This window comes from Esox lucius, chromosome 15, assembly GCF_011004845.1.
Source record: "Esox lucius isolate fEsoLuc1 chromosome 15, fEsoLuc1.pri, whole genome shotgun sequence".
Lineage (NCBI taxonomy): Eukaryota > Metazoa > Chordata > Actinopteri > Esociformes > Esocidae > Esox > Esox lucius.
Window position 1 is genome coordinate 6,426,359 of NC_047583.1, and position 24,405 is coordinate 6,450,763.

Consider the following 24,405-nt stretch of genomic DNA (forward strand, 5'->3'; position numbering starts at 1 on the left):
GTGTGGCACTACCACTGGAATGTTGCCACTGTCCAACGAGGTCTGGCACAGGCGTCAATTACGGATTGTCTCACACACGACCTTAGTTCAATACACAACCTCAATCAATAGGATCAAGGTACCTCATGATTGACGTAGACGTGCGCCAATCAGATTGTTGAAGACAGGAGGCGTGGTTGTCTGAGAGAATGAATGATGTAGTCTAGGCGCAGGCATTAGCGATTGGCATTCCGAGTCTTTTTCAGTAAGCCGGTTCTTGTGGTTCTGTTCACTTACAAGAGTCATATTTTTACTGACATTACCCTACTGGAAAATATCACTGGAAAAAATAGCTGCGCTCATTCCACTGTGTATTATTTCTCCAGTGCATATACCCAATAATTAATTCATACGTGTGCAACGTATCTGCAAATAATTACAGTTCGGGATAGAAAAGTAATCAAATTTTGAGGCTAAATGAACGGCTCCTTTCACCAAATCGATTCGGCTCCCAACGTTCACACAAAAGAGCCGTTCATAATTAGCCGTTCCCGAGCGAGCGGCCCATCACCAGCAGGCATAGTGGAACAGGGAATGTTTAACGATGGAGGGTGGAACTAGGAAGCCGTTGAGAACGGATGAACCTATTTGGATAATCCTAAAAAGGAATTGTGATTCTTGATTTGGCCCTGGAGGTACGTAGAGGTCGGTTAAACCACAGCGATGAATGAATGCTGCAGAAGCAGAGCACGGCTGTTTTCAGCAGCGGCGACGCTGCAGCGGGATTAGCCTCTGTAGGCTGCTTAATAGCTCTCACCGTGGCCGGGACGGCTTTGTACCCAAGGCGCTGCGACCCTCCTCCCGTCCCGCGGCCGACAGGTGTACGCTACGAGCTCCGCAGCTTGCACCCTGTAATCCACGACCAGGTTGCCCCTATGGATCGCTTCAATGGATGTCTCCAAACCCACTTTTGACAACAGCCCGAGTCCCAGCGCAGGGTACGTTTCCTCTCCTCCAGATGGTACGGAAAAAGAAGCGTTCTGTTGGCCGGAGAATGGCACTGTCACGGAGGCTGTCAGTGAGACCGTCGCTGCCCCAGCAGGGGGACCGGGAGCACCGGGCCTCTCCGGCTACTGGACTGCAGTGTTCGACTATGATGCCGGAGCGGAAGACGAGCTCAGCCTGCGGAAGGGGGACCTGGTGGAGGTGCTGTCGAAGGACTCTTTAGTGTCCGGGGACGAGGGCTGGTGGACGGGGATGATCGAGGACCGGGTCGGCATCTTCCCAAGCAATTATGTTAGTATTGGGAATGGCTTCTCCGAGAAGATGCGGGACAGGGACACGTCAGCGGAGGAGTACCCTGATTACTGCGTACCTCCACTGCATAGTGAGTAGACGCTTATTGTGCATACCGAAGGCTCTCGTTATCACTCACGTTGGCATGTTTCATTGTGAACCATTAGCCCGGCTTTCAGAAACTCCACTACTTCATGCACTGTCATCTAGGTGCGACAGGCTACCACTAGTCTTGGCTACAAAACCTTACATGTTAGAATCTATGTCCACATAGCCGTCCCGTGTGTCTTAATCGACAGTTATTGGCGCTTGCAACGCCAAGTTTGAGCGTTCGAATCCCAAGGGGGACCATTAAAGAAAATGTGTGTGATGGCTACAGAAAGCCTATGTGGATAATAGTCCGCTAACATTGTTAAAAGGGTTCACCATCGCGATGTCTGACAGGTTAGGCACCATTACGTTTCACTTCCACGAACAAGGCCTCGAGCCCTGCCTCGTGCTTTCATCGCAACATTATCACACCCCGCCTAGCTCATTGTAACTGAGGCGCAGGCTCGTCCTCGCCTTCCTCCGTATCTGCGTCGCGGCATCCCTGGTACCACATGCTGAGGATGCTCCAGTAATGGAATGCGTGATGTGCACGATACAAATGGCATACTTTCATTGGCCGGTGGTAAGTACATGAGTTTGAGGAATCAATAAGCTGCTAACTGAAGCGGCGGCGGCCTGCATATTATTACGCTGCGGCCCTGGGTGTAACAGGTCTGCAGATGGATAATTCCTACTGCCACGGCCTGTCTTAACACCGGCATAGTGAGAAGAATCAGTAGCACAATGCTGCTCAGACCTACACTATAGACATCATCAAGCACAGTTTTTTTCAGGGAGCCTTACTTGTAAAACACTGTTCTGATTACTCCAGCTAAAGTCTCTCATAGAGACTAGCAATCGCTGACTAGCAAGCGGGCCTACCACTCACATCACAGACCTGACCAGTTGGCCTGATTGTGGAACTGACCAGTAGGTCTGATTGTGGACCTGACCAGTAGGCCTGATTGTGAACCTGACTAGTAGGCCTGATTACGGACCTGACCAGTTGGCCTGATTGTGGAACTGACCAGTAGGTCTGATTGTTGACCTGACCAGTAGGTCTGATTGTGAACCTGACTAGTAGGCCTGATTACAGACCTGACCAGTTGGCCTGATTGTGGAACTGACCAGTAGGTCTGATTGTGGACCTGACCAGTAGGTCTGATTGTGAACCTGACTAGTAGGCCTGATTACAGACCTGACCAGTTGGCCTGATTGTGGAACTGACCAGTAGGTCTGATTGTGGAACTGACCAGTAGGTCTGATTGTGGACCTGACTAGTAGGTCTGCTTGTAGACCTGTCCAGTAGGTCTGATTGTGGACTTGACCAGTTGGCCTGATTGTGGAACTGACCAGTAGGTCTGATTGTGAACCTGACCAGTAGGTCTGATTGTGAACCTGACTAGTAGGCCTGATTACAGACCTGACCAGTTGGCTTGATTGTGGAACTGACCAGTAGGTCTGATTGTGGACCTGACCAGTAGGTCTGATTGTGGACCTGACCAGTAGGTCTGATTGTGAACCTGACTAGTAGGCCTGATTACAGACCTGACCAGTTGGCCTGATTGTGGACCTGACCAGTAGGCCTGATTGTGGACCTGACCATTGTGGTTCTAGTAGTAAGGAAGTGTGGATGAAGCAGCAGCTTTAATCCAAGTCCCCTACTGAATGTAGCCCTGTACTGTGCATTCAACATCTGTCGGTTTTAGGTGGAACCCTACCTCTGTGTAGGGCACTGTTTTGATCTGGAACCCAGTGGACCCTGGTTGAAAGTGTTGCACTGTACAGGGGTTCAGGGAATTTGCCATTTTGGACACGTCCCCCCACGTATCTCAAGCGGCTGTCTGAATGGCTGACTGGCCTACTTTCGTGTAACATACTGTACAACATCTCCACTGAAATATTTATCAAGGCTGGGCTGCTTTGCGGACGGTTAGTGCCTCACCGCATTGATGTTTACTACCAAACAGTGGAAGACTCTACTGGACGCTGTCATTGTGCTGCAATTTGGTTTTAATTAAGTCTTGAACATTATGATTTCCTGGGGCATTAATAAGATGAGAAATAAAACAAGCCGATTTCTGGACATGTTTAATTGTAGAAGCAACATCTGTCATAGTGATTTCACTCTAGTAAAGGCCCTCACAGGTCTTTCTGTCCACAAAATAATGTAAGACCTGTACACATGATTGCTCCACCACATAGCTGCCATGATTTGGATGATAGTCTGTCCTATATATCGTCTCCTAGTCTCATAATACAAAAGTCAAGGCGAGGATTCTAAAACCCCATACCTTTTTGTATGACAAGGACAAATTTTTAACAAAGAGACCAGCTCTGCAGGTTAGCAAACAGCTCCAATTAATCTGTCAAACGCTTTTCATCGTGAAATGGTCTGAACCTTTCTATCCTGGACCCACATTGCCTTGGTAGTTCAGGATTTTGAAAAGAGATCCTTTATGTAATTCTACAGAGTCAGTTCAAAAAGTGCACTCCGTTTATATGTCTCTGTGTGCAGTTTGAAGAACGTTTGTGCAACTGCGAACAAGCATTGACTGCAAGTGTTTTGTCTTCCTGTAGACATTCACTGGCGGTAGTCTGCATTCAGCCATGCAACTACCTCTAACCTCCATCTTTCGGGACATAAGAAAACTGGTACCCACAAGTTTATCTGGATAGGGAAGTTGATACAGGGTCTCATTGCCGAAATCCTGAACTACCCATTTTAAGTCCTAATTTCTGAAAATGTCCACACCTCTGTCATGAATACCTGTCAATGGAGGGCTTCAAACTAGGGTCTCCCACAGGAATAACCCACTTCTTGACTATTATGTTGCCAAGGGGAAATACCACCTTTGGCTGAGGGTGTCAAGGATGTTAGGAGTTTAGACAGGACAACCTCATCACAAGTCCTCCAGTCCAGTTCACGTTGGTCCGTATCATGCAGAACCTAAGCCTGGTTCCAATAGGCTACATTCACGCAGGTCCTCTATTTACAGGCCAGAGGTTCTGGGCGCTGCTTCACTGTTTCTCTCCTCTCTCTCAGTGCTGGAGGTGGACTTCTCAGAGCTCACCCTGGAGGAGATCATTGGAGTGGGGGGCTTTGGGAAGGTGTACCGTGCCGTTTGGCGGGGGACTGAGGTGGCAGTGAAGGCTGCGAGGCGGGACCCAGACGAGGAGGAGGGACAGACCCTGGAGAGTGTCCGCCAGGAGGCCAAGCTGTTCGCCATGCTGCGCCACCCCAACATCATGGCCCTGCTTGGGGTAAGAATTAGGTGGTGGTGCATGGGTTATTTCCCAGCTGGCATCTTATTCCACTCAGGCTCTGGTCTAAATAGTATTTAAAAAATGTTTTACTTTTATTTGTTTCTTAAATCTGTTTTTGGTGTTGTTACTATAGCATACCAATTTTATGAGAAGTATTGCACTACAAAATAAAGTTAAACGAATGCTTTTTAGAATTCAGACAATGTCTTAACTAACACAGTTTTGTGTGTTTAGATGGCCCAAGAGAGAATCACCTGGATTGATTTAGACGTGTATCATTATTTATTTATTTGTTTGAATGAAACCAATTTGTCCAGCAACTCTGCTATTGACTCCACAATGGATTTGATGGTTATTCTCAGTTTGGACCCAATCAAAACATCAATACAAGAGGACTTTACACTTCAGTTGGCATCCAGCTTTTCAAAAAATAAATAAAAATACTTAAACAATTTAGAATGAACATTGTGGACAAATCAATAACTGGACAAACACATAGACACCCAGAACACAGTGTTATTATCGCAATATTCTGGAGTTCTTAATCTTGTTATTTTAATCTGGAGGGTTCTGCAACTGGATGGGAGTCAGAGTTATTCAGCCACTTGTGAGCACGTGGATATTCTTTGGTCGTTATGCTGTGATGTATGTAAGTAGTGGTTTGAACAGTGCAAAAGACTGCATGGATAACATGGATCGTATTGCATCTGGAGTATTGCATATGGAGTATTGTGTCCGGAGTAATCCATCTGGAGTATTGTGTCCGGAGTAATCCATCTGGAGTATTGTGTCTGTCCATTGCGTCTGTCCAAGTTCTGAAAATATATATGCAGATCACAGAGAGCGTTATGAGAAGCATTTAGATCATTTATGTCAATACATTATCAATGTATCTTTGGCATCAGACTGGATTTATAAGACACAACGTGTGTCTGGGTCAACGTATGTAAGCCTGGGTGGTTCTCCCAGTCTGTCTGGAGTCAAACCAGGCCATGTTCTTTTCCTTAAATTTTTTTTGCACGTTATAGTCAATGATGTGCCAAACTAGGGCTTCAGTTAGAGGACACTACTGTGAGATATTATATGCAGATTGTGTTGTTGTCCTCCTTGCAAAAGAAAGTCCAAAATGAAAGATGATTATCCACAATAAAGACAGATAATGCAGATAAAATGGCGATGAATGACAATCTCTATTATAAACATAATGCAGATAATGGAGACAGAAGGAAGCATTCATACCTTTTCTTTTAGAGCGATGCCCCTCGAATACAATTGCTCGTATAAATAAATTATTTGGTTTTTATTTTTGATGGTGGTTTGAACTTTGAGGAGGGTATTATGTTTCAATCAGATACTTGAAGTATGTTGTAGAATGTTGTGGTCTGTTGTACATGAACTCAATATACACATTCAATAAGTGGGCATCTACAATACTGAACCATGTTATTTGAGTCAAGGCATGGGCTGTTGTTTGTCTGAAACTGAAACAAAAACTTAATGCAAATACTTACGTAGGTTATATGGATATTCTACTGCAGTACAGCCAATAGCAAGGCTCACAGGCCCATTAGTCAAACGTATGTACATACCAAATATAGTTATCCATCTTGTTTGTTCATATTAATTGATTTTGTTAAATCCCAAAGCACCTTTGTAGTCAGCATTCCTATAATCTAAATATGTACATATGTCTTCACTGAAAAATAATTGACGTGTTGGTTGATCGTTTGGTTGATTGATTTCCATTTTTCTAATTTCCCAGGTGTGTCTCCAGGAACCGACTCTATGTCTGGTGATGGAATTCGCCCGTGGAGGACCACTGAACCGAGCGTTGTCAGGGAAACGTATCCCACCATGTACCCTGGTAGACTGGGCTGTTCAGATCGCCCGGGCCATGCAGTACCTTCACTGTGAAGCCATTGTCCCCATCATACACAGAGACCTCAAGTCCAGCAACAGTAAGAACACTGTTTCTGCTATGACATCGTAATAACATCATACACAGAGACCTCAAGTCCAGCAACAGTAAGAACACTGTTTCTGCTATGACATCGTAATAACATCATAATCAAGAACCCCTTAGTACAATAAGTACAACGACAGTGGGAAGGTTTTTGCTCTTGTAACGTCATACCCACGGACGCCTCAAGTGAAGCAAGAGTAAAAGCATTGTTTTGATATGTCTTCTAAGATAGAAATAACCCTCTGTCAGTTCAGCAATAGTAACAGACATTATTGCAGTGGCAACATTTTAAAGTGTGTCTCTTATAATATTGTAATAACACTAGAAGAGCTCAAGTAGATTATAGTTGATTTTCATAATCCAAGGTGCGGGAGAAACATAACGCAATTGCTTTTATACGCAGTAGATAAATGAACGTGAAATCGATCCCAATTACAACCCAGCTAAATGATGAACTAAAGAGCATGCAGAGGTATAAAAAGTAAAAAGAGGTTTGTGTATGTGCGTGTGTGTGCCTGCGTGTGTTCTTGCATGCATTGACTTGTGTCTGTAGAGCGAGAGAGAGGGGTCAACTCTGCTAGATCCCTTAAACCCAAAGCCTATTAGACAGGATTTGTCTCACGGTTAGTCCTTGCTTTCCTATCAGCTACTGGCAGACAGTTTCTCGGTTCTCATTGGCTGGTTGTTGTGATTTGCCTTGCCAGTGATTGGCTGTTTTGTTGCGGTAAGCCAATAGCATCATTTATTCAGTAAGGGGACAGGTCTGTCCTAGATAGCCCCTGTTGTCATCATTAGGTTAATGTTTACCTGGCAAATACAGGTGAGGTTCTGGTGGTTTACCTATACAGGTGGTTGTGTATTCCAGGCATCTGGTGGATTAATTGACTTCAGAAAACATTTTGGTTGGGATTCAATCTAATCACACTCCCTAATAAACACATTTCCTAGTAAACACACTGCATATTTATGCTAAACTGGAAATTCTGTTTGAATGGGGCGTTAGACTAGACACTGGCTTCAGTTATTTCAACTCATCCTCTTACCAAGATTACTTTAGCCTACTCATATATCCGGTTTAGACTATTTTTGTGGAAGCCCCGTACATATCTACAAAACCTATTGTCCCATCCAGCTACTAACAAACTAGTAGATCTCCCTAGTAGCCAATGGGACTGTGTCCATATCTACAGTATCTCACAGAAGTGAGTACACCCCTCACATGTTTGTAAATGTTTGAGTATATCTTCATGTGACAACTCTGAAGAAAGGACACTTTGCTACAATGTGAAGTAGTGAGTGTTCAGCTTGTATAACAATGTAAATTTGCTGTCCCCTCAAAATAACTCAACACACAGCCATTAATGTCTAAACCGCTGGCAACAAAAAATGAGGTCACCCCTAAGTGAAAATGTCCAAATTGTGCCCAGTTAGCCATTTTCCCTCCCCGGTGTCATGTGACTCATTAGTCTTACAAGGTCTCAGGTGTGAATGGGGAGCAGGTGTGTTACATTTGGTGTTATTGCTCTCACACTCCCTCATACTGGTCACTGGAAGTTCAACATGGCACCTCATGGCAAAGAACACTCTGAGGATCTGAAAAAAAGAAATGTTGCTCTACATAAATGTGGTGTAGGCTATAAGAAGATTGCCAAGACCCTGAAACTGAGCTGCAGCACGGTGGCCAAGACCAGCAGTTTAACAGGACAGGTTCCACTCAGAACAGGCTTATTAGTAAACTTATTTGGTTCAGATGGTGTCAAGCGTGTGTGGCAGCAACCAGGTGAGGAGTACAAAGACAAGGGTGTCTTGCCTACAGTCAAGCATGGCGGTGGGAGTGTCATGGTCTGGGGCTGCATGAGTTCTGCCGGCACTGGGGAGCTACAGTTTACAGAGGGAACCATGAATGCCAACATGTACTGTGACATACTGAAGCAGAGCATGATCCCCTCCCTTCAGAGACTGGGCCTCAGAGCAGTATTCCAACATGATAACGACCCCAAACACATCTCCAAGATGACCAATGCCTTGCTAAAGAAGCTAAGGGTAAAGTTGATGGACTAGCCAAGCATGTCTCCAGACCTAAACCCTATTGAGCATCTGTGGGACGTCCTCAAACGGAAAGTGGAGGAGCGCAAGGTCTCCAACATCCACCAGGTCCGTGATGTCATCATGGAGGTGTGGAAGAGGACTCCATTGGCAACCTGTGACGCTCTGGTGAGGGTTAAGACAGTGCTGGAAAATAATTTTGGCCACACAAAATATTGACACTTTGGGCCCATTTCGGACATTTTCACTTAGGGGTGTACTCACTTTTGTTGCCAGCGGTTTAGACATTAATGGCTGTGTGTTGGGTTATTTTGAGGGGAAAGCAAATGTACACTGTTATACAAGCTGTACACTCACTACTTTACATTGTAGCAAAGTGTCATGAAAAGGTATAATCAAATATTTACAAAAATGTGAGGTGTGTACTCACTTTTGTGAGATACTGTATGTGTAAATAGTGAAAATAGTGTAGAGATAATAAATCCTAAAAGATTTTTTGGAAATATGGAACATACATTTCTGGGTTAGGTCTCAGGTTCCCGCAAGGAGAGAAAGACAAACCTGTGTGTGTGTGTGTGTGTGTGTGTGTGCTTTTTGTGGTGAAAAATAACTGAAGATGAATCGCGGCCAGTGGTTTTGTTCTCAGTGTTCTTCCATTTTATACCTTAACATTTCATGTCTTCTCTTCTCTTAGTTCTTTCCCTTCCTGCCTACTTCTAACCCCCTTTTCATCACTCTTATTATTACCCTGCTGTTATTATTAGATATTGTTACTTTTAATATTTACATTTAATAATTTAATTGTTTCGATTTTGGATGACTGCCTGATATACCTCCATTCCTCCATCCTACCATCCTGCCCTCCTGTCATCTTACCATCCTCCGATCATTCCATCATTCCATCTTACCATCCTGCCACCTAAAATGAAAACTACCTGCATCCTTCTAAACCCTCCTACCTTCTGTCATTACCTGTATCCTCGACCCACCTCACCTGCCCCAACTACACACCCGAACCACACACTACACCAGCCCACAAAACTACCCCTCCAGCCCAACCACCCCAACCAGCCCACCCACCTCACCAGCCCAACAACCAGCCCAACCACCCAGTACCAGCCCAACTACCCCACTAACCCACACACCCCACCAGCACACAAATCCACACCACCAGCCCACCCAACCACCCCACCAGCCCAACCCCCCCAACCAGCCCAACCACCAGCCCAACCACCCCACCAGCCCACCCAACCACCTCACCAGCCCACCCACCCCACAAGCCCACCCAACCACCTCACCAGCCCAACCCACAACCCCACCGGTCTCACCACCCCACCCCCCCACCAGCCCAAACCCCCCCCCACCAGCCCACCCAACCAACACCCCCCCCCCCCACCAACCCAACCACCCAGTACCAGCCCAACTACCCCACTAACCCACACACCCCACCAGCCCACAAAACCACACCACCAGCCCACCCCACCTGCACACCCAACCATCCTTGCGACCTCTGATCTGTGACCTCCGAACTCCTCTCCAGTTCTGATCCTAGAGAAGGTAGAGATGGAGGATCTGAGCAACAAGACGCTGAAGATCACAGACTTTGGCCTGGCGAGGGAGTGGCACCGCACCACCAAGATGTCTGCTGCCGGCACCTATGCCTGGATGGCGCCTGAGGTCATCCGTTCCTCCACCTTCTCCAAGGGAAGCGATGTCTGGAGGTGGGCGGGGACAGGGCCGGGGAAGGAAGTGATGAAACGCGGAAGGCAGAAAAATCCTGAGTGTTCTCTTTCATTAAGATAGAGCTGGACTGGATGAGTTATTTGAGTGAAGTGTAAATATAGGATCTTAATTTGAGCTAGTTGGTTACAGCTGGATTGATACATGTTCTGTAAGGGAAAAGACCCAAGTTAAAATGTCCTTATAATACTATGTTATAATGACTCAGTTTTCACTATAATTACCCAACAGTACATTTAATCCCTTTATACTCTGTGCACTGAGTATAATGACTTAATATAATGACTCTGTATAATGACTTAATATAATGACTCAGTATAATGACTCAATACTCAGTATAACAATTAAATTATCAGAATACCCAGCATAAAGACCCAATATCTTAGTAGAACGACTCAACACTCAACATATAAACTCAATACTCAGTGTAAATACTCAGTACTCGGTACGACGATCCCATTTTCAGTATAAATACTCAGTATATTGACTTACTATAATGACTCAGTATAATGACTCAATATGACAACTGAGTACTCAGTATGACACACCATGCATTGACGACTGCACAAACACCAAAAACAGACTATGAACAACTAACAAGACAATTATTTGGTAATCTACACAGCCGTCTCCACACCTCACATCTCAGGATCCAATAATTAGAGATGGGTGAAAGAAAGTGCATTTTTTGGCCAGACGCACACCCCACAGGGGCTTTCTGTGGTGCAGCACACTCTTGTTATGGACCATGTCGGAGGGCTTGTGTCCAGGTCTTTCAGTGGGAAATACCTGCCTGGCAGGAAGCTAGATGGTTGGATGGTTGGATGGTGGGAGGCTGTTTCTGTGTCCCTGCGGGGGTGGAATGAATACACAGTGCCCTCGCTGTCAACTCTCTCTTCCTCTGTATTTAAGCTTTCTGCAAAAATAATAGTTTTTTTCTGCTTTCTGCTCTGCTGCATTCTGCTCTCTGTCTCTTGCCGATCCTGATGACAGCAGGATATAAATAATTAAAGGAATATAATGGTTTTTTTCGAGGAATGAAGAATAGCGCATGTGCCAGCCCATTTCAGCTAACATCCAGTTCCTCGTGCCGCCATCCGAATCATGAGCCAGAAATGTTGCGGCGTGGTGGCTAGCATGGGAATGCTAGCTACAATCCATATGGGTTATAAAAATAGGCTGTAAATATACTATTTATGTTTCTGCTGCCATAACCTTTTATTCTTCCATCTCTCCTTTTTTACTGACCCTCTAGTTACGGTGTCCTTCTATGGGAGCTGCTCACAGGCGAGGTTCCGTTCAGGGGCATTGATTGTCTCGCGGTGGCCTATGGAGTGGCCATGAACAAGCTAGCATTGCCCATCCCCTCCACCTGCCCAGAACCTTTTGCACGTCTTATGGAAGGTAATTGGTGTTTAAAATAGCCTGTATTTGGGCATGAGGCCACCTATTTGTTGAAGAACAGTGGTTTACCAAGCCTTTTTATTTTCTGGGACGGTTAACCATCTTTACTGAAAAATGCTTTCCAAGTATTTTACCACACAGGGGGGAAAAAAAACGCAGAAACTATTAACTTGATGTCTCGTATTGAGCATTAATGTGGTATTTACAGGAAGAAATCAGTTGATCAGAATATACCAAGTATCCAAAAGTGATTTTTGTATAGACAGAAAAACCCTTTAAAGTCAGATTTGACTGTATTTTCTTTAGCTTGTTGCTGAAGTAGTTTTTACAGAGCAGTATAGAGAACAATGCTGTTTTCACTACAACACAGACAACTGAAATTTATTGAGTCAAGCAAATAGGTCAGTCTGAATTCTGACTCATAATCATACAAATATAAGACATCACATATATCTGTCGTTGTTCTCTAAGCGCCATGTCATCTTCGTCATGGTCTTCTTCTTCTTGTGTCCAGACTGCTGGAGTCCAGACCCCCACATGCGGCCTCTCTTCACCAGCATCCTGGACCAGCTCACGACTATAGAGGAGTCGGGATTCTTTGAGATGCCGGCCGAGTCCTTCCACTCCTTGCAGGACGACTGGAAAATGGAGATCCAGGAGATGTTCGACCAGCTCAGGGTCAAGGAAAAGGCAAGCGGATTTCAGACAGCTTCTGGGACCTCTGAGGCATCATTTTATAGGCAGGATGGTTATTATAGACTGGTGGCAGATCTGTTTGTGCTGTATTGCTTGTTCCTTGGTGGATGTCATGCTAAACACCAGTCAGGGTCCCCTATACAGCAGGACATGCGGGGTCCCCTATACAGCAGGACATGCAGGGTCCCCTATAAAACAGGACATGCAGGGTCCCCTATACAGCAGGACATGCGGGGTCCCCTATACAGCAGAACACGCAGGGTCCCCTGTACAGCAAGACATGCGGGGTCCCCTATACAGCAGAACACGCAGGGTCCCCTGTACAGCAAGACATGCGGGGTCCCCTATACAGTAGGACATGTGGGGACATGCGGGGTCCCCTATACAGCAGGACATGTGGGATCCCCTATGCAGCAGGACATTCTAGGTCCGCTATACAGCATGACATGCAGGGTCCCCTTATACAGCAGGACATTCGGGGTCCCTTATACAGCAGGACATTCGGGGTCCCCTATAAAGCGGGACATGCGGGGTCCCCTATACAGCAGAACATGAAGTGTCCCCTATACAGCAGGACATTCGGGGTCCCCTATACAGCAGGACATTCGGGGTCCCCTATACAGCAGGACATGCGGGGTCCCCTATAGAGCAGAACACGCGGGGTCCCCTATACAGCAGAACACGCAGGGTCCCCTATACAGCAGACCATGCAGGGTCCCCTGAATAGCAGGACATGCGGGGTCCCCTATACAGCAGAACACGCAGTGTCCCCTGTACAGCAGGACATTCGGGGTCCCCTATACAACAGGAAATTCGGGGTCCCCTATACAGCAGGACATGCGGGGTCCCCTATACAGCAGAACACGCAGGGTCCCCTATACAGCAGACCATGCAGGGTCCCCTGAATAGCAGGACATGCAGGGTCCCCTGTACAGCAGAACATGCAGGGTCCCCTGAACAGCAGGACATGCAAACTTGCAGTTTATTCAGTATTTAGTGAGGCTTCTGATGACTGTGAGTTCCACCTTATGATGTCAGACTCTGCAAACAACATCTGTTAATTATTGTCCACTGACACTTCACATTTTCAGTTTCTGTGGGATTATGAGGGATATTAAAATGTCCTATCTGTAGGAGTTGGCTATTCAGCACGACAGGTCTAGACCGGTTTGAGCCTGCCTTTTAGAAAAGGTTTCACAGTGAGCCTGTGACATCTGACTGATCCGGGGCTCCTCTAAAAGATGGAGTCTGGGGCTTTTGCAATCAACAAAATATTTTTGGGGCAGATGTGTAATGTTTTGTTTGTATATACACAATCTGTAGTTAAACCACTATTGTACCTCAGCTAGCCAATCATTTCCAAGTATGAAAGCTGTTGGGTTTGAAGACATTCCACACTTAAATGACATAGGGCTCAATTTCCGGGGGGGGGGCTTTTTGGCTCGATGGCACCACTTTTACAACTAGTGGCCAGAAATCGCAGACTTGCAATGTGTGTGTTTATGTGTGTTGTCTGTACCAGGAGTTGCGTTCATGGGAGGAGGAACTGAGTCGGGCAGCGTTGCAGCAGAAAAGTCAGGAGGAGGCACTGAGGAGGAGGGAGCAGGAGCTGGCGGAGAGGGAAATCCACATCCTGGAGAGGGAGCTGAACGTCATCATCCACCAGCTGTACCAGGACAAACCCCGCGTAGAGAGCAGGCAGGGCAAATTTCGACGCTCGCGCCTCAAACTAAAAGATGGCAACAGGATCAGCCTGCCCTCAGGTATGTATATCACCTGGAGATTTAGCTGGTTTCGAATATCTGGCCAGTGTAGTATATCTGGTCAAAATCTCTGGCCAGTGTAGTATCTCTGGTCAGAGTCTCTGGCCAGTGTAGTATCTCTGGTCAAAATCTCTGGCCAGCGTATTATCTCTGGACAGAATCTCTGGCCAGTGTAGTATATCTGGTCAGAATCTCTGGCCAGCGTATTATCTCTGGTCAAAATCTCTGGCCAGTGTAGTATCTCTGGTCAGAATCTGGGTTACGGAGACTCTTATTTTTGCCCCCTTTTCTAGATTTCCAGCACAAGATCACAGTGCAGGCTTCTCCGTCACACGACCGACGCAAGAGTTTACTGGGCAGCATCTCCAGCCCACCAACAAGTCCCCAGGCCCCACTGCTACCACGCCTAAGAGCCATCCAGCGTAAGTCCTCAACCAAATTCACAACCAGGTCTAAGAGTCATCCAGCCAAACAATATGTCCACTGTGGGCGATAGATAGACCAGAAAGGTGACTGGTTCAATTCCCTGGTCAGTTTCTAGAAAAAGTGTTGGTTTCCTGGGGTCAAATGTGTTCAATTCAACAGTAATTGTGCTATCTGCGTCTGGTAGGGTTGAGAACAATACACATTTTAGCTGTTCTCTGTAACACCTGGACAAAAATGTGTCCTTAAAATAATGTTTATTAAACAGTTTCTCATCCAGATTAATGCACACTCAGTTGATATTCTTCACAAGGGTTGACAATTGATTGCATTTACTGTAGCTGTTCAGCACAAAACTCTGTTTTAATTGCATGCCATGTGTAATAAGTAATACAATTTCAATCTTATTCCAGCTCTCACCATATAACAGAATAACTCATTGGCTAACTTGTTTTGGGTAATGTTCCATACACTGGGTTGATTTTATCCTCCACAACGTTTCTAAGTAACCCCTGGAGGAGAAGGGAGTAAAGGGTGGGGTCGGCTGGAGGAAGAAGAGGAGAAGAGAGGCTCCCGGAAGAAAGGACGGACCAGGGGCTCCCACAGAGAGCACAGTGCAGATGAGAGGTGAGGGGAAGCTCAGGTGTTAGAGGTTGATTGTTGATGCGGCTTCACACTGTATCACACCTTTCTGCTGGTTATAACAAGTCAGACCAAGAATTGAAGGAATCTGGATAGACAGCTTGATTTCCATAGACAGCACTTTGTAGATGGTATTGTGCCAACATCTAGACAATTGAATATTTTTCTGATACAAGACATTCTGTTACATAAGATATAATTCATTGGAGCCACTGGAGAGCTTTTACTGGATTTCGATGTCTGGGTGCCCCTGCTTCCCAGTACAACTCTATCATAGTAGGCAGGTATACTAATCCAGGTCATGGAATACCAACAGTGCTTGGGCTTAGTAAAACTGATTTAACAACACAAAGGGTGGACATCAGACAGGGCTGTCTTGTCTTGTTGGATCTGTGAGCACCTTTGGCTCCTGTGAGCACAGTCGTGATTGTAAACGTGGTTGGTCACCTCAATCGGGTGTTCCGGAGAAAACCTCCTGGTTGAGGAAGCGTTGTAATAACCAACCGAAAGGCTTGGCGTGATACAGTGTGAAGCTGCTATGGGTTTTTTACAACGAGGTCATAATTGTTGTTTGGACATCTGTAAAACAGAATTATTGTAAAAGAAAAATACAAATCTGTAAAAAAAAGTTTTGTTTCATGAAAACATCTCTCTCCAGTCTGTTTGGAAGCAACCTATATGAATTAGAAATAACTGCTATATTTGATGTTGGTGAAAAAATTGGTCACAAGCCAGACAAGCCTGGTTCACGTTGGGTCTGTAGGCAAAACCAGATAAAAACCCACTGGTTGTTTTTCATCTCCTGTTTCATTCAGCGTAAAGGTTCCTCCGGAGGGAAGCCGGCAGAGATCCTGTAGTGCCCCAAACCTGCGCAGGTCCCCACGAAACAGCCCTGCTGTACCAGGGGTACCCAGCCTCACTGAGATGGGTATGGTTTGACATAGCATAGCAGTTGTAAAAGAGCGGCTTAAGGCTAAGTTCCAATGTTTTGTTTTCAGGGGAAAAACTAAAGCTAAGTTTGATATCCGTAAAAACCGGTTGGGTCAAAGATCGATAGGAACTAAAATCATACAAACAAAGATTAATAAGGACTAACATAACACAATCAATGATCAATAGAGACTAAAATAAAACACAATCGAAGTCTGTGATGATTAAAATAACATAATGATAGGTCAATAAGTAATAATATATCATCAGACATGAATAAAAACCTGAATAGCAAGGTTCAGAGATGGATAAGGACTAGATAATCTGAAGTCAAAGGGCTGGTACTAGCCCAGCCTAGGACATAGCTGGTTTAGCACAGAGTAGTCTTAGCATGCAGCAGTGTGAGCAAACATTAATTGTTAGCTCACAGCAGTTTTAGCATACAGCAATGTTAGCACACAGCCATTTTAGCATATATCAATATTAGCACACAGTAGTTTTAGCATACAGCAGTATTAGGGAAAAAAAAATATTTGGGTCCCCAGGACCTTGATTGAGAAAGACCCACCAAACACACATGAATAAGGACATGTGTTTTAGCAACAAGGTGTATATATTCAGTAAATCCCTCTTCATCTCCTCTCTGTAGAAAACGAAGACTGCTGCTACACCACAGAACAGGAGGTAGAGGAAAAGGCATCCCCAAGCCAATCCTACCTCTGCATCCCCTTCCACAGGGAGGGGTCTATTGCTGACGGTAATGAAGGTGGAGCTGGAGGGGAGTACTGCCCCAGTAACCATAGCATCCCAGCGCCGGACACGCCCCCCAGTAGGAGGAGTCCTGGTGGGCAAGGTCGGGGGAGGTCAGAGCTGGCACTGCTAGGCTGCAGCGCCTTGTTGGCCGCAGTGGGACTGGGTTTCAATATGATGACTCTGGCCCAGCCTGGCAATAGCTCCGGATCTAGTACTGAGGGGCCCGGGGAAGGCAGCAAACACCCTCGCTGGGAGGGGTTCTTCCACCGGACAGGATCAGGGGGCCAGAGGCGCAGCACCAGTCCCCCAACACGGAAGCTGTTTAGACGGGGAGGTGACAAGGAGAGCCCCCTGAAGCACTCGGCAACCCCAGCGGTAGAGCGGGTGGGCAGCGGAATGTTCCCCGCCTCCCTCACGCTGCTGTCTCTGTCGTCTGTGTCGGACTGCGCCTCGACGCGCTCTCTGTTGCGGTCGGACAGTGAGGAGTTATTGGTCTACCGCTCTGCCTCTCCTCAGGCCCCTGTCCAGGCTCCTGCCCCGCCCCAGCTCCGACACAACGCACCTTTTAACCCCCAGCCACTACTCCAGAATGCCCCGCTCAACCCCTTGGTCAACACACACCTGGAGAGCTTCAAGCGTCACCCACGGCAGTCCCTCACCCCGACCCATCTCCCCTCCGCCCTGCCCTCCTCTCGCAGCCTACACCGGACCCCCTCTGACGGAGCTATCAAGACACGTTCCACGCCGACCCACGTCCAGCCTTTACTCTTGCCCATCAGAGCAACTCTGGACTCCAAAGGTAGGCATACTGTTCTCCTTGAGCAGGACTGGCCTGCTTTGGTCCGGGATGGTTTTCATTATCTCCTTTTAGTGAGGTACCTGATTCAGAACTGGGACACCAAGTGGGTGTAATTAACTATCAGGTAGAAACAATCCCAGTCCTACAGACATTTTTGTTGATTTGAGATGTGTTAATTCTGCTCTTTAATCAGAGTACCAGTCTATATTCTCTTTGTTTTTAATTTTAAAAAATTATGTGTTTCTTCCAAACAGCTGGAGGTTTCAGGGGAATAAGAGATGATGTAACTGAAGTTCCCCGGCTGCCAGATCCAAATCTGGTATTTCCCCCCACGCCTCGACGTCGCTGCCCTCCCGAACGACCAAAAACCCTGGACTTCCTGGTTAGGCCACGCCCTTCACCCAGGGTGCGCTGTGACGTCTTTCTGGGCAACTCACCTGGGAGGGGCAGAGGAGCGGGGCAGGGCCTGGGAGATTCCCCCGCCCACACCACTAGTACAGACACCCCACCTACGGTGGAGTTTGGCCGGGACATGACCACACTACCTACGCCCCTGGAGGCGCCAACGCCCTCCCCTAGGAGAGTACACAGTCTGGAGGCGCCGACGCCCTCCCCAAGGAGAGGACACAGTCTGGAAACCCCTAGGGGATATCCCATGCTAAGCCATCCCATGGAGCCCAGAGACGTGGAGGTACTTGCCACTCCCATGGAGCCCCCCACACCCTGCTCAGCATCCCCGCGGGGGAGGGGAGACAGCCTGTTGGACCAACAGGATGAGGAACAGTGTCGGGACCCGACCCTCCCTCTCTGCAAACCTGATCCTCAGTTCCCTAAATGCTCCCCGTACCATTATCGGTCTGGGTTCTGGTCTTAACCCGGTCTAGTCTGGAGTCTGGTCTTAACTGCACCAGTCGTGATTCTGGTCATAAGTACACCAATCTGGAATCTGGTCCTAATCGCACCCATCTTGGACCAAACTGCACCAGTCAAGATTTTGGTCCTAACTACACCAATCTGGATTCTGGTCCTAACTACACCAATCTGGATTCTGGTCCTAATCGCACCCATCTTGGACCAAACAGCACCAGTCAAGATTTTGGTCCTAACTATACCAATCTGGATTCTGGTCCTAACTACACCAATCTGGATTCTGGTCCTAATCGCACCCATCTTGGACCAAACAGCACCAGTCAAGATTTTGGTCCTAACTATACCAATCTGGATTCTGGTCCTAACCGCACCAGTCTGTATTTTAGTCCTAGATATTCCGGTTTGGATTCTGGTCCTAACTGTAACAGCCTGAATACTGGTCCTAGTACCAATATGGATTTTGGTTCTATCCCAATATGGTCTGTGTTGGTGTCTTGACATAGAATCCTTTCTTTAACACCCAACATGGTCCTCCCCTAGGACCGTAAAAAGACTACGAGTCTCTAGTGTTGTTCATGCTGCAACAGAATGGTCTGTTTCTTTGGTCTATATGACTGCTTCTTCTCTCACCCAAAGACAGGTGCCATATCTAGACCGGTAAACTAACTGTTGAGGATCATATTTAGGTTCCTGCATTATGATGCATTCACATTACACAAGAACACTCTATGGCAGTATTAGAACCATGCTGTGTGAACTGAACGTCTAGATTTCAAACAGTATTCTAAAACCCAAAATTTGGCCCACCTCTAAATCTTCGGCTCCATCCGTCTGTCTACAAAGGCTTACTGTGAGTCTCTATAAAAAGCTGTTGCTATGGCTGGAGTGCTGCTTGCTGGGATGATGGCTTGCATCCAGTGAAACGCAAAGGCGCTGACTGATAACTTAACCAAGCTTTTTTCCTTTACTTTGTATTCAAGACTTCAAGAATGTGCATTTTTAACAAGTGCACTTTTGGGAAGCATCATGAATGTAAATCTTGAGTTTGTTTATTATTTCTCCATTTACTTATAGAAATGTAATATTCTTGCAAGCTTAAACCTCCACTCCCTGTGTCACTTGAATAGCTTTGTGTCTCGGTCGCATCTGAATGTTTTCTGTCGTAGTAGTGGGCTGCTTCTTGCATTGCTGCCTCGCTTCCTTACCTCTGTTAGGATTGAGCACCCTATCTCTATGTCCCATATGGTGCTCTATTCCCTTTTAGTACCACAACCCTTTAGACAAAGGCTCTTGTCAAGGGCCCTTGTCTAAAGTAGCACACAGTAGAGAGAATAAGGTGCCAGATGGGACTCAACCTCAATTTCTGTCTTCTTCACCATGGAACACTCCCAGAAATATCCAGATGAGCAGGATGTTTGTAAAGGAACACTTCACCACCAACGCTCCCAGCTGCCACATGGCTTTAGCAAATTATACACAGAGATGTGGTGAACGTTTGACCAGGGTAGAGCTCAGTTTCATGTCAATTCAGAAAGTACACAGAAAGGATTCTGCTTTTTTCATCAAGGTGACAGTTGACCAGTTACCACGTTTATCTACGAAGATATCAGACCCAAAATTATATTAAAAAAAAAATTCATTCTGATTGGCCTTCTCATCCTTAATGTACAACACATTAATGGTATAAAATGTAATCTAAGCATCTTCGGGGATTAGACTCCTAAGGCTGGAGCAAAATGTGCTTCCATTGGAGCATGAGAAGAGATTTTAATTGTGACTTCTTCCAACCCCAACAGAGCTGACATTTATCTTCAATGCTTTTCAACTAAGCCCTGAAATTAGGAAATCGGTTCTCTTTCTGAATGTACTAGAATGAAATGTATTTGGTCCCAACCGAGACCTGTGAAGCCCCGCCCATACCCGATGCTAATGTAGCCACATTCTGATCATGCCGGCATGTTTTGACAGGTGTGGACAATTCAAAGATGCATTGTGATCTGACTTTAAAATCATATAAATGGACAAGATCGGGACAAAGTATTTATAGTATAAATGGGGCTTGTAGAAAATACAGCGTACATGCCTTGTCTTAGATCGGTGAGTACATGGATTCCCTGAGAATGTTCACTAGATTGTCGACAGTATAGAAAGATGAGCCTGGCCTGTAACTGGTCTGTAAAACTTGTCTATCAAACCGGTCCATTGCCAATGTTTACTTTTGCTACCGCACCTCCTCTTCATTGGTCATTCTTCGAGCCCAGCTTTGGGCGGCAATGGAGACCGCAAAGAACACGAACACAGGGGAATGCTACAAAACAAAGATCAGTCACTGATCAGCCAAAATATTGTTAAAAGCTATATGCTTGAAATGGGCATGGTCTAATAACTGACTCAGTAACCATAAACACAAACTCCATCTAAATGTACCTTTCTTTAATGAATCAGAAAACTGTTATATCGGGGTTATTTTTTTTATTAGCTGGCTAAGTATCTGAACCTGCTTTGTAGAAAACCATATGACATGGCCCTGGTTTAAGTCTAAAGTGTTAACAAAACATGTATTACTCTGTATGTAACTAACATCTCATGAGCTGTGGATGACTGGAGATTGGACCCAATGTGTGCAGTTTATTTCTGTGAAGGACTTCACTACTGAAACAGGCCCTGGTGGCGTTTTTGTAGTTTGATTTTTTATTCATTCATTTATATTTTTTATTTGTATTTTGTAATGTATTTATTTGATTATTTATTTATTTTTGTATTTATTTTTGTGTCCGTTTTGCTTTTAAGAAGTGCTAGTTTGAACCTTTTTCCAACTGTTGTGTGTTGCTGTAAGGGGCTTTATTAAAGGTGTAATCTGCACTTCAAACAAGGCATTCCTCAGCTGTTAAAGATGCAGCTATGCTACTATCTAGCAAGATTAACAAATGTAAGCGTTATGAGTAAACAAGAAAGGAGTATGCAGTATTGTAAACCGGGTGCTTCGAATCCTGAATGCTGATTGGCAGATAGCCATGGTATGGTACCATGGCTATGACATCACATGTACTACTCTCATTGCATTGGTAACAGGTTTATAGGAGCAATAAGGCGTCATGGGGGTTTGTGGTATGTTGCCAATATACCACGTCTATGCACTGTGTCCAGGAAATATGAGATGTATTGTTTCTATGAACAGCTCTTAGCCATGGTGTATTGGACATAAACTACACCCCCTTGTGGCTCATTGCTTCATTTAACCATGCTGTTGAGATGCTTACAAAGTTTAATTAATACAGACTGGTGGGCTGCGAGTCTTCCAAACTTCTTGTTCGCCATTGCTTTTTTTCCACACAGCACACATTTTCTCTATTTTAAAAGATGATTGATGGCCAACATACATTTTGCTCTATCAGTATTGGATCATTAACTTTGTAACAGTTTAATGCGTTCTATCAACTGAGTTTCATGTATTCTGTCAGCTGAGTTTCATGCATTCTGTCAGCTGAGTTTCATGCATTCTGTCAACTGAGTTTCATGCATTCTGTCAACTGAGTTTCATGCATTCTGTCAGCTGAGGTTAATGATTTTATCAACGGAGTGTCGTGTGTTATCAGGATGACTCCAATGTGAATTAATCTATTGTGAATTCTGCGTATAAGAATGTACATAATAATGATTGATTATTGTGTTCTATATGCTAATGATGATCATTGGGGATCCCCAATAAGGAGAGATGCACAGACTCAGAACAGTGGCTGATAAGATGTGCTGATATTGGAATTGAAAGTAAATTGACCCTAACACTGGTACTGTGTCTACCAGCTGTTCTATATATTTATTTGACACATTTGTATATGTGTTTAGGCTGTATTTGCAGAGCATTCTGGTTACTGTAGTACATTATGCTGCTGCATAGGCAACTGTGCTCTTACCTTTATGGTCCCCCAAAAAGGAAGTTGAGGGACTTGACTGTTAGCTAATCATGTGGTGTCTTAGACAGCACTGTCCCTTTTTTTGACAAAACTTTGGTGAATGATTTGTCTTGCCATAGAGTCTTGCCATCGAGATCACAATTACAACAATTTTGTTGTTAGATAGGCGATAGAATAAGCCACTGGAATTTGATTTATTTTAATTAGCTATCATATTGGGGGCTGTTGCCTTGTTGATTCTGAAACCCAACCAATAAACACTGAGCAGTGATGTGGGGGTCATGTGACACCAGTACTTGAAATGGGAATGCTATGCTATTGAGTGTTTGAGTTGACACTGTCATATTAAAAGATTCAGAAAACAAGATACAGTGGAGAGATCAAGTATTTGATACACTGCCGATTTTGCAGGTTTTCCCACTTACAAAGCATGTAGAGGTCTGTAATTTTTAGGAGAAAGTTAGGAGAATTTTTTGGGCCCTTTTTTATCCAACAAAGGGGCCCATTGAGGTCGTTCAGACGGTCTGAATCAGAATTAATCACAGATCTTAACCCAGATGGTCTGAATGAGAATGAATCAGATATCCTAACCCAGAAGGTCTGAGCCAGAATGGATCATGTATCGTTACCTGGACGGTCCGAACCAAAGTGAATCATACATCTTAACCCAGACGGTCTGAATCAGAATTAAGCATATACAGTGGGGAGAACAAGTATTTGATGCACTGCCGATTTTGCAGGTTTTCCCACTTACAAAGCATGTAGAGGTCTGTCATTTTTATCATAGGTACTCTTCAACTGTCAGTGACGGAATCTAAAACAAAAATCCAGAAAATGTTATTGCATGACATAAGTATTCGATCACATACCAACCAGTAAGAATTCCGTCTCTCACAGGCCTGTTAGTTTTTCTTTATGAAGCCCTCCTGTTCTCCACTCATTACCTGTATTAACTGCACCTGTTTGAACTTGTTATCTGTATAAAAGACACCTGTCAACACTCAATTAAACAGACTCCAACCTCTCCACAATGGCCAAGACCAGAGAGCTGTGTAGACCTGCACAAGGCTGGGATGGGCTACAGGACAATAGGCAAGCAGCTTGGTGAGAAGGCAACAACTGCGCAATTATTAGAAAATGGAAGAAGTTCAAGATGACGATCAATCTCCCTCGGTCTGGGGCTCCATGCAAGATCTCACCTCGTGGGGCATCAATGATCATGAGGAAGGTGAGGGATCAGCCCAGAACTATATGGCAGGACCTGGTCAATGACCTGAAGAGAGCTGGGACCACAGTCTCAAAGATAACCATTAGCACACTATGCCATCATGGATCAAAATCCTGCAGCGCACGCAGGGTCCCCCTGCTCAAGCCAGCGCATGTCCAGGCCCGTCTGAATTTTGCCAATGACCATCTGGATGATCCAGAGGAGGAATGGGAGACGGTCATGTGGTCTGATGAGACAAAAATAGAGCTTTTTGGTCTAAACTCCACTCGCTGTGTTTGGAGGAAGAAGAAAGATGAGTACAACCCCAAGAACACCATCCCAACCGTGAAGCATGGAGGTGGAAACATCATTCTTTGGGGATGCTTTTCTGCAAAGAGGACAGGACGACTGCACCGTATTGAGGGGAGGATGGATGGGGCCATGTATCGCAAGATCCAACAACCTCCTTCCCTCAGTAAGAGTATTGAAGATGGATTGTGGCTGGGTCTTCCAGCATGACAACGACCCGAAACACACAGCCAGGGCAACTAAGGATAGGCTCCGTAAGAAGCATCTCAAGGTCCTGGAGTGGCCTAGCCAGTCTCCAGACCTGAACCTGATAG

The 24,405-nt window shown here is 45.5% G+C and overlaps 1 protein-coding gene across 1 annotated transcript; it reads left to right on the plus strand.

The window, feature by feature from the left end:
• Positions 1-553: 553 nt before the first annotated feature.
• map3k9 (mitogen-activated protein kinase kinase kinase 9) lies at positions 554-22,942 on the plus strand. Its single transcript, XM_013137551.4, has 12 exons — positions 554-1,366; positions 4,412-4,629; positions 6,395-6,590; positions 10,182-10,362; positions 11,637-11,785; positions 12,300-12,475; positions 14,004-14,244; positions 14,538-14,666; positions 15,174-15,294; positions 16,125-16,237; positions 16,889-17,791; positions 18,046-22,942. The coding sequence occupies exons 1-12, from the start codon at positions 928-930 to the stop codon at positions 18,663-18,665; spliced, it is 3,486 nt and encodes a 1,161-aa protein (XP_012993005.2). The 5' UTR covers positions 554-927; the 3' UTR covers positions 18,666-22,942.
• The last annotated feature ends 1,463 nt before the right edge of the window (positions 22,943-24,405 follow it).

Bases quoted from the DNA above. Each gene is read 5' to 3' on its own strand.
- map3k9 (XM_013137551.4), top strand. From the start codon at position 928: ATGGATGTCTCCAAACCCACTTTTGACAACAGCCCGAGTCCCAGCGCA. The intron at 12,476-14,003 runs GCAAGCGGATTT...TGTCTGTACCAG, and splicing joins AGCTCAGGGTCAAGGAAAAG to GAGTTGCGTTCATGGGAGGA. The intron at 14,667-15,173 runs GTAAGTCCTCAA...AACGTTTCTAAG, and splicing joins ACGCCTAAGAGCCATCCAGC to TAACCCCTGGAGGAGAAGGG.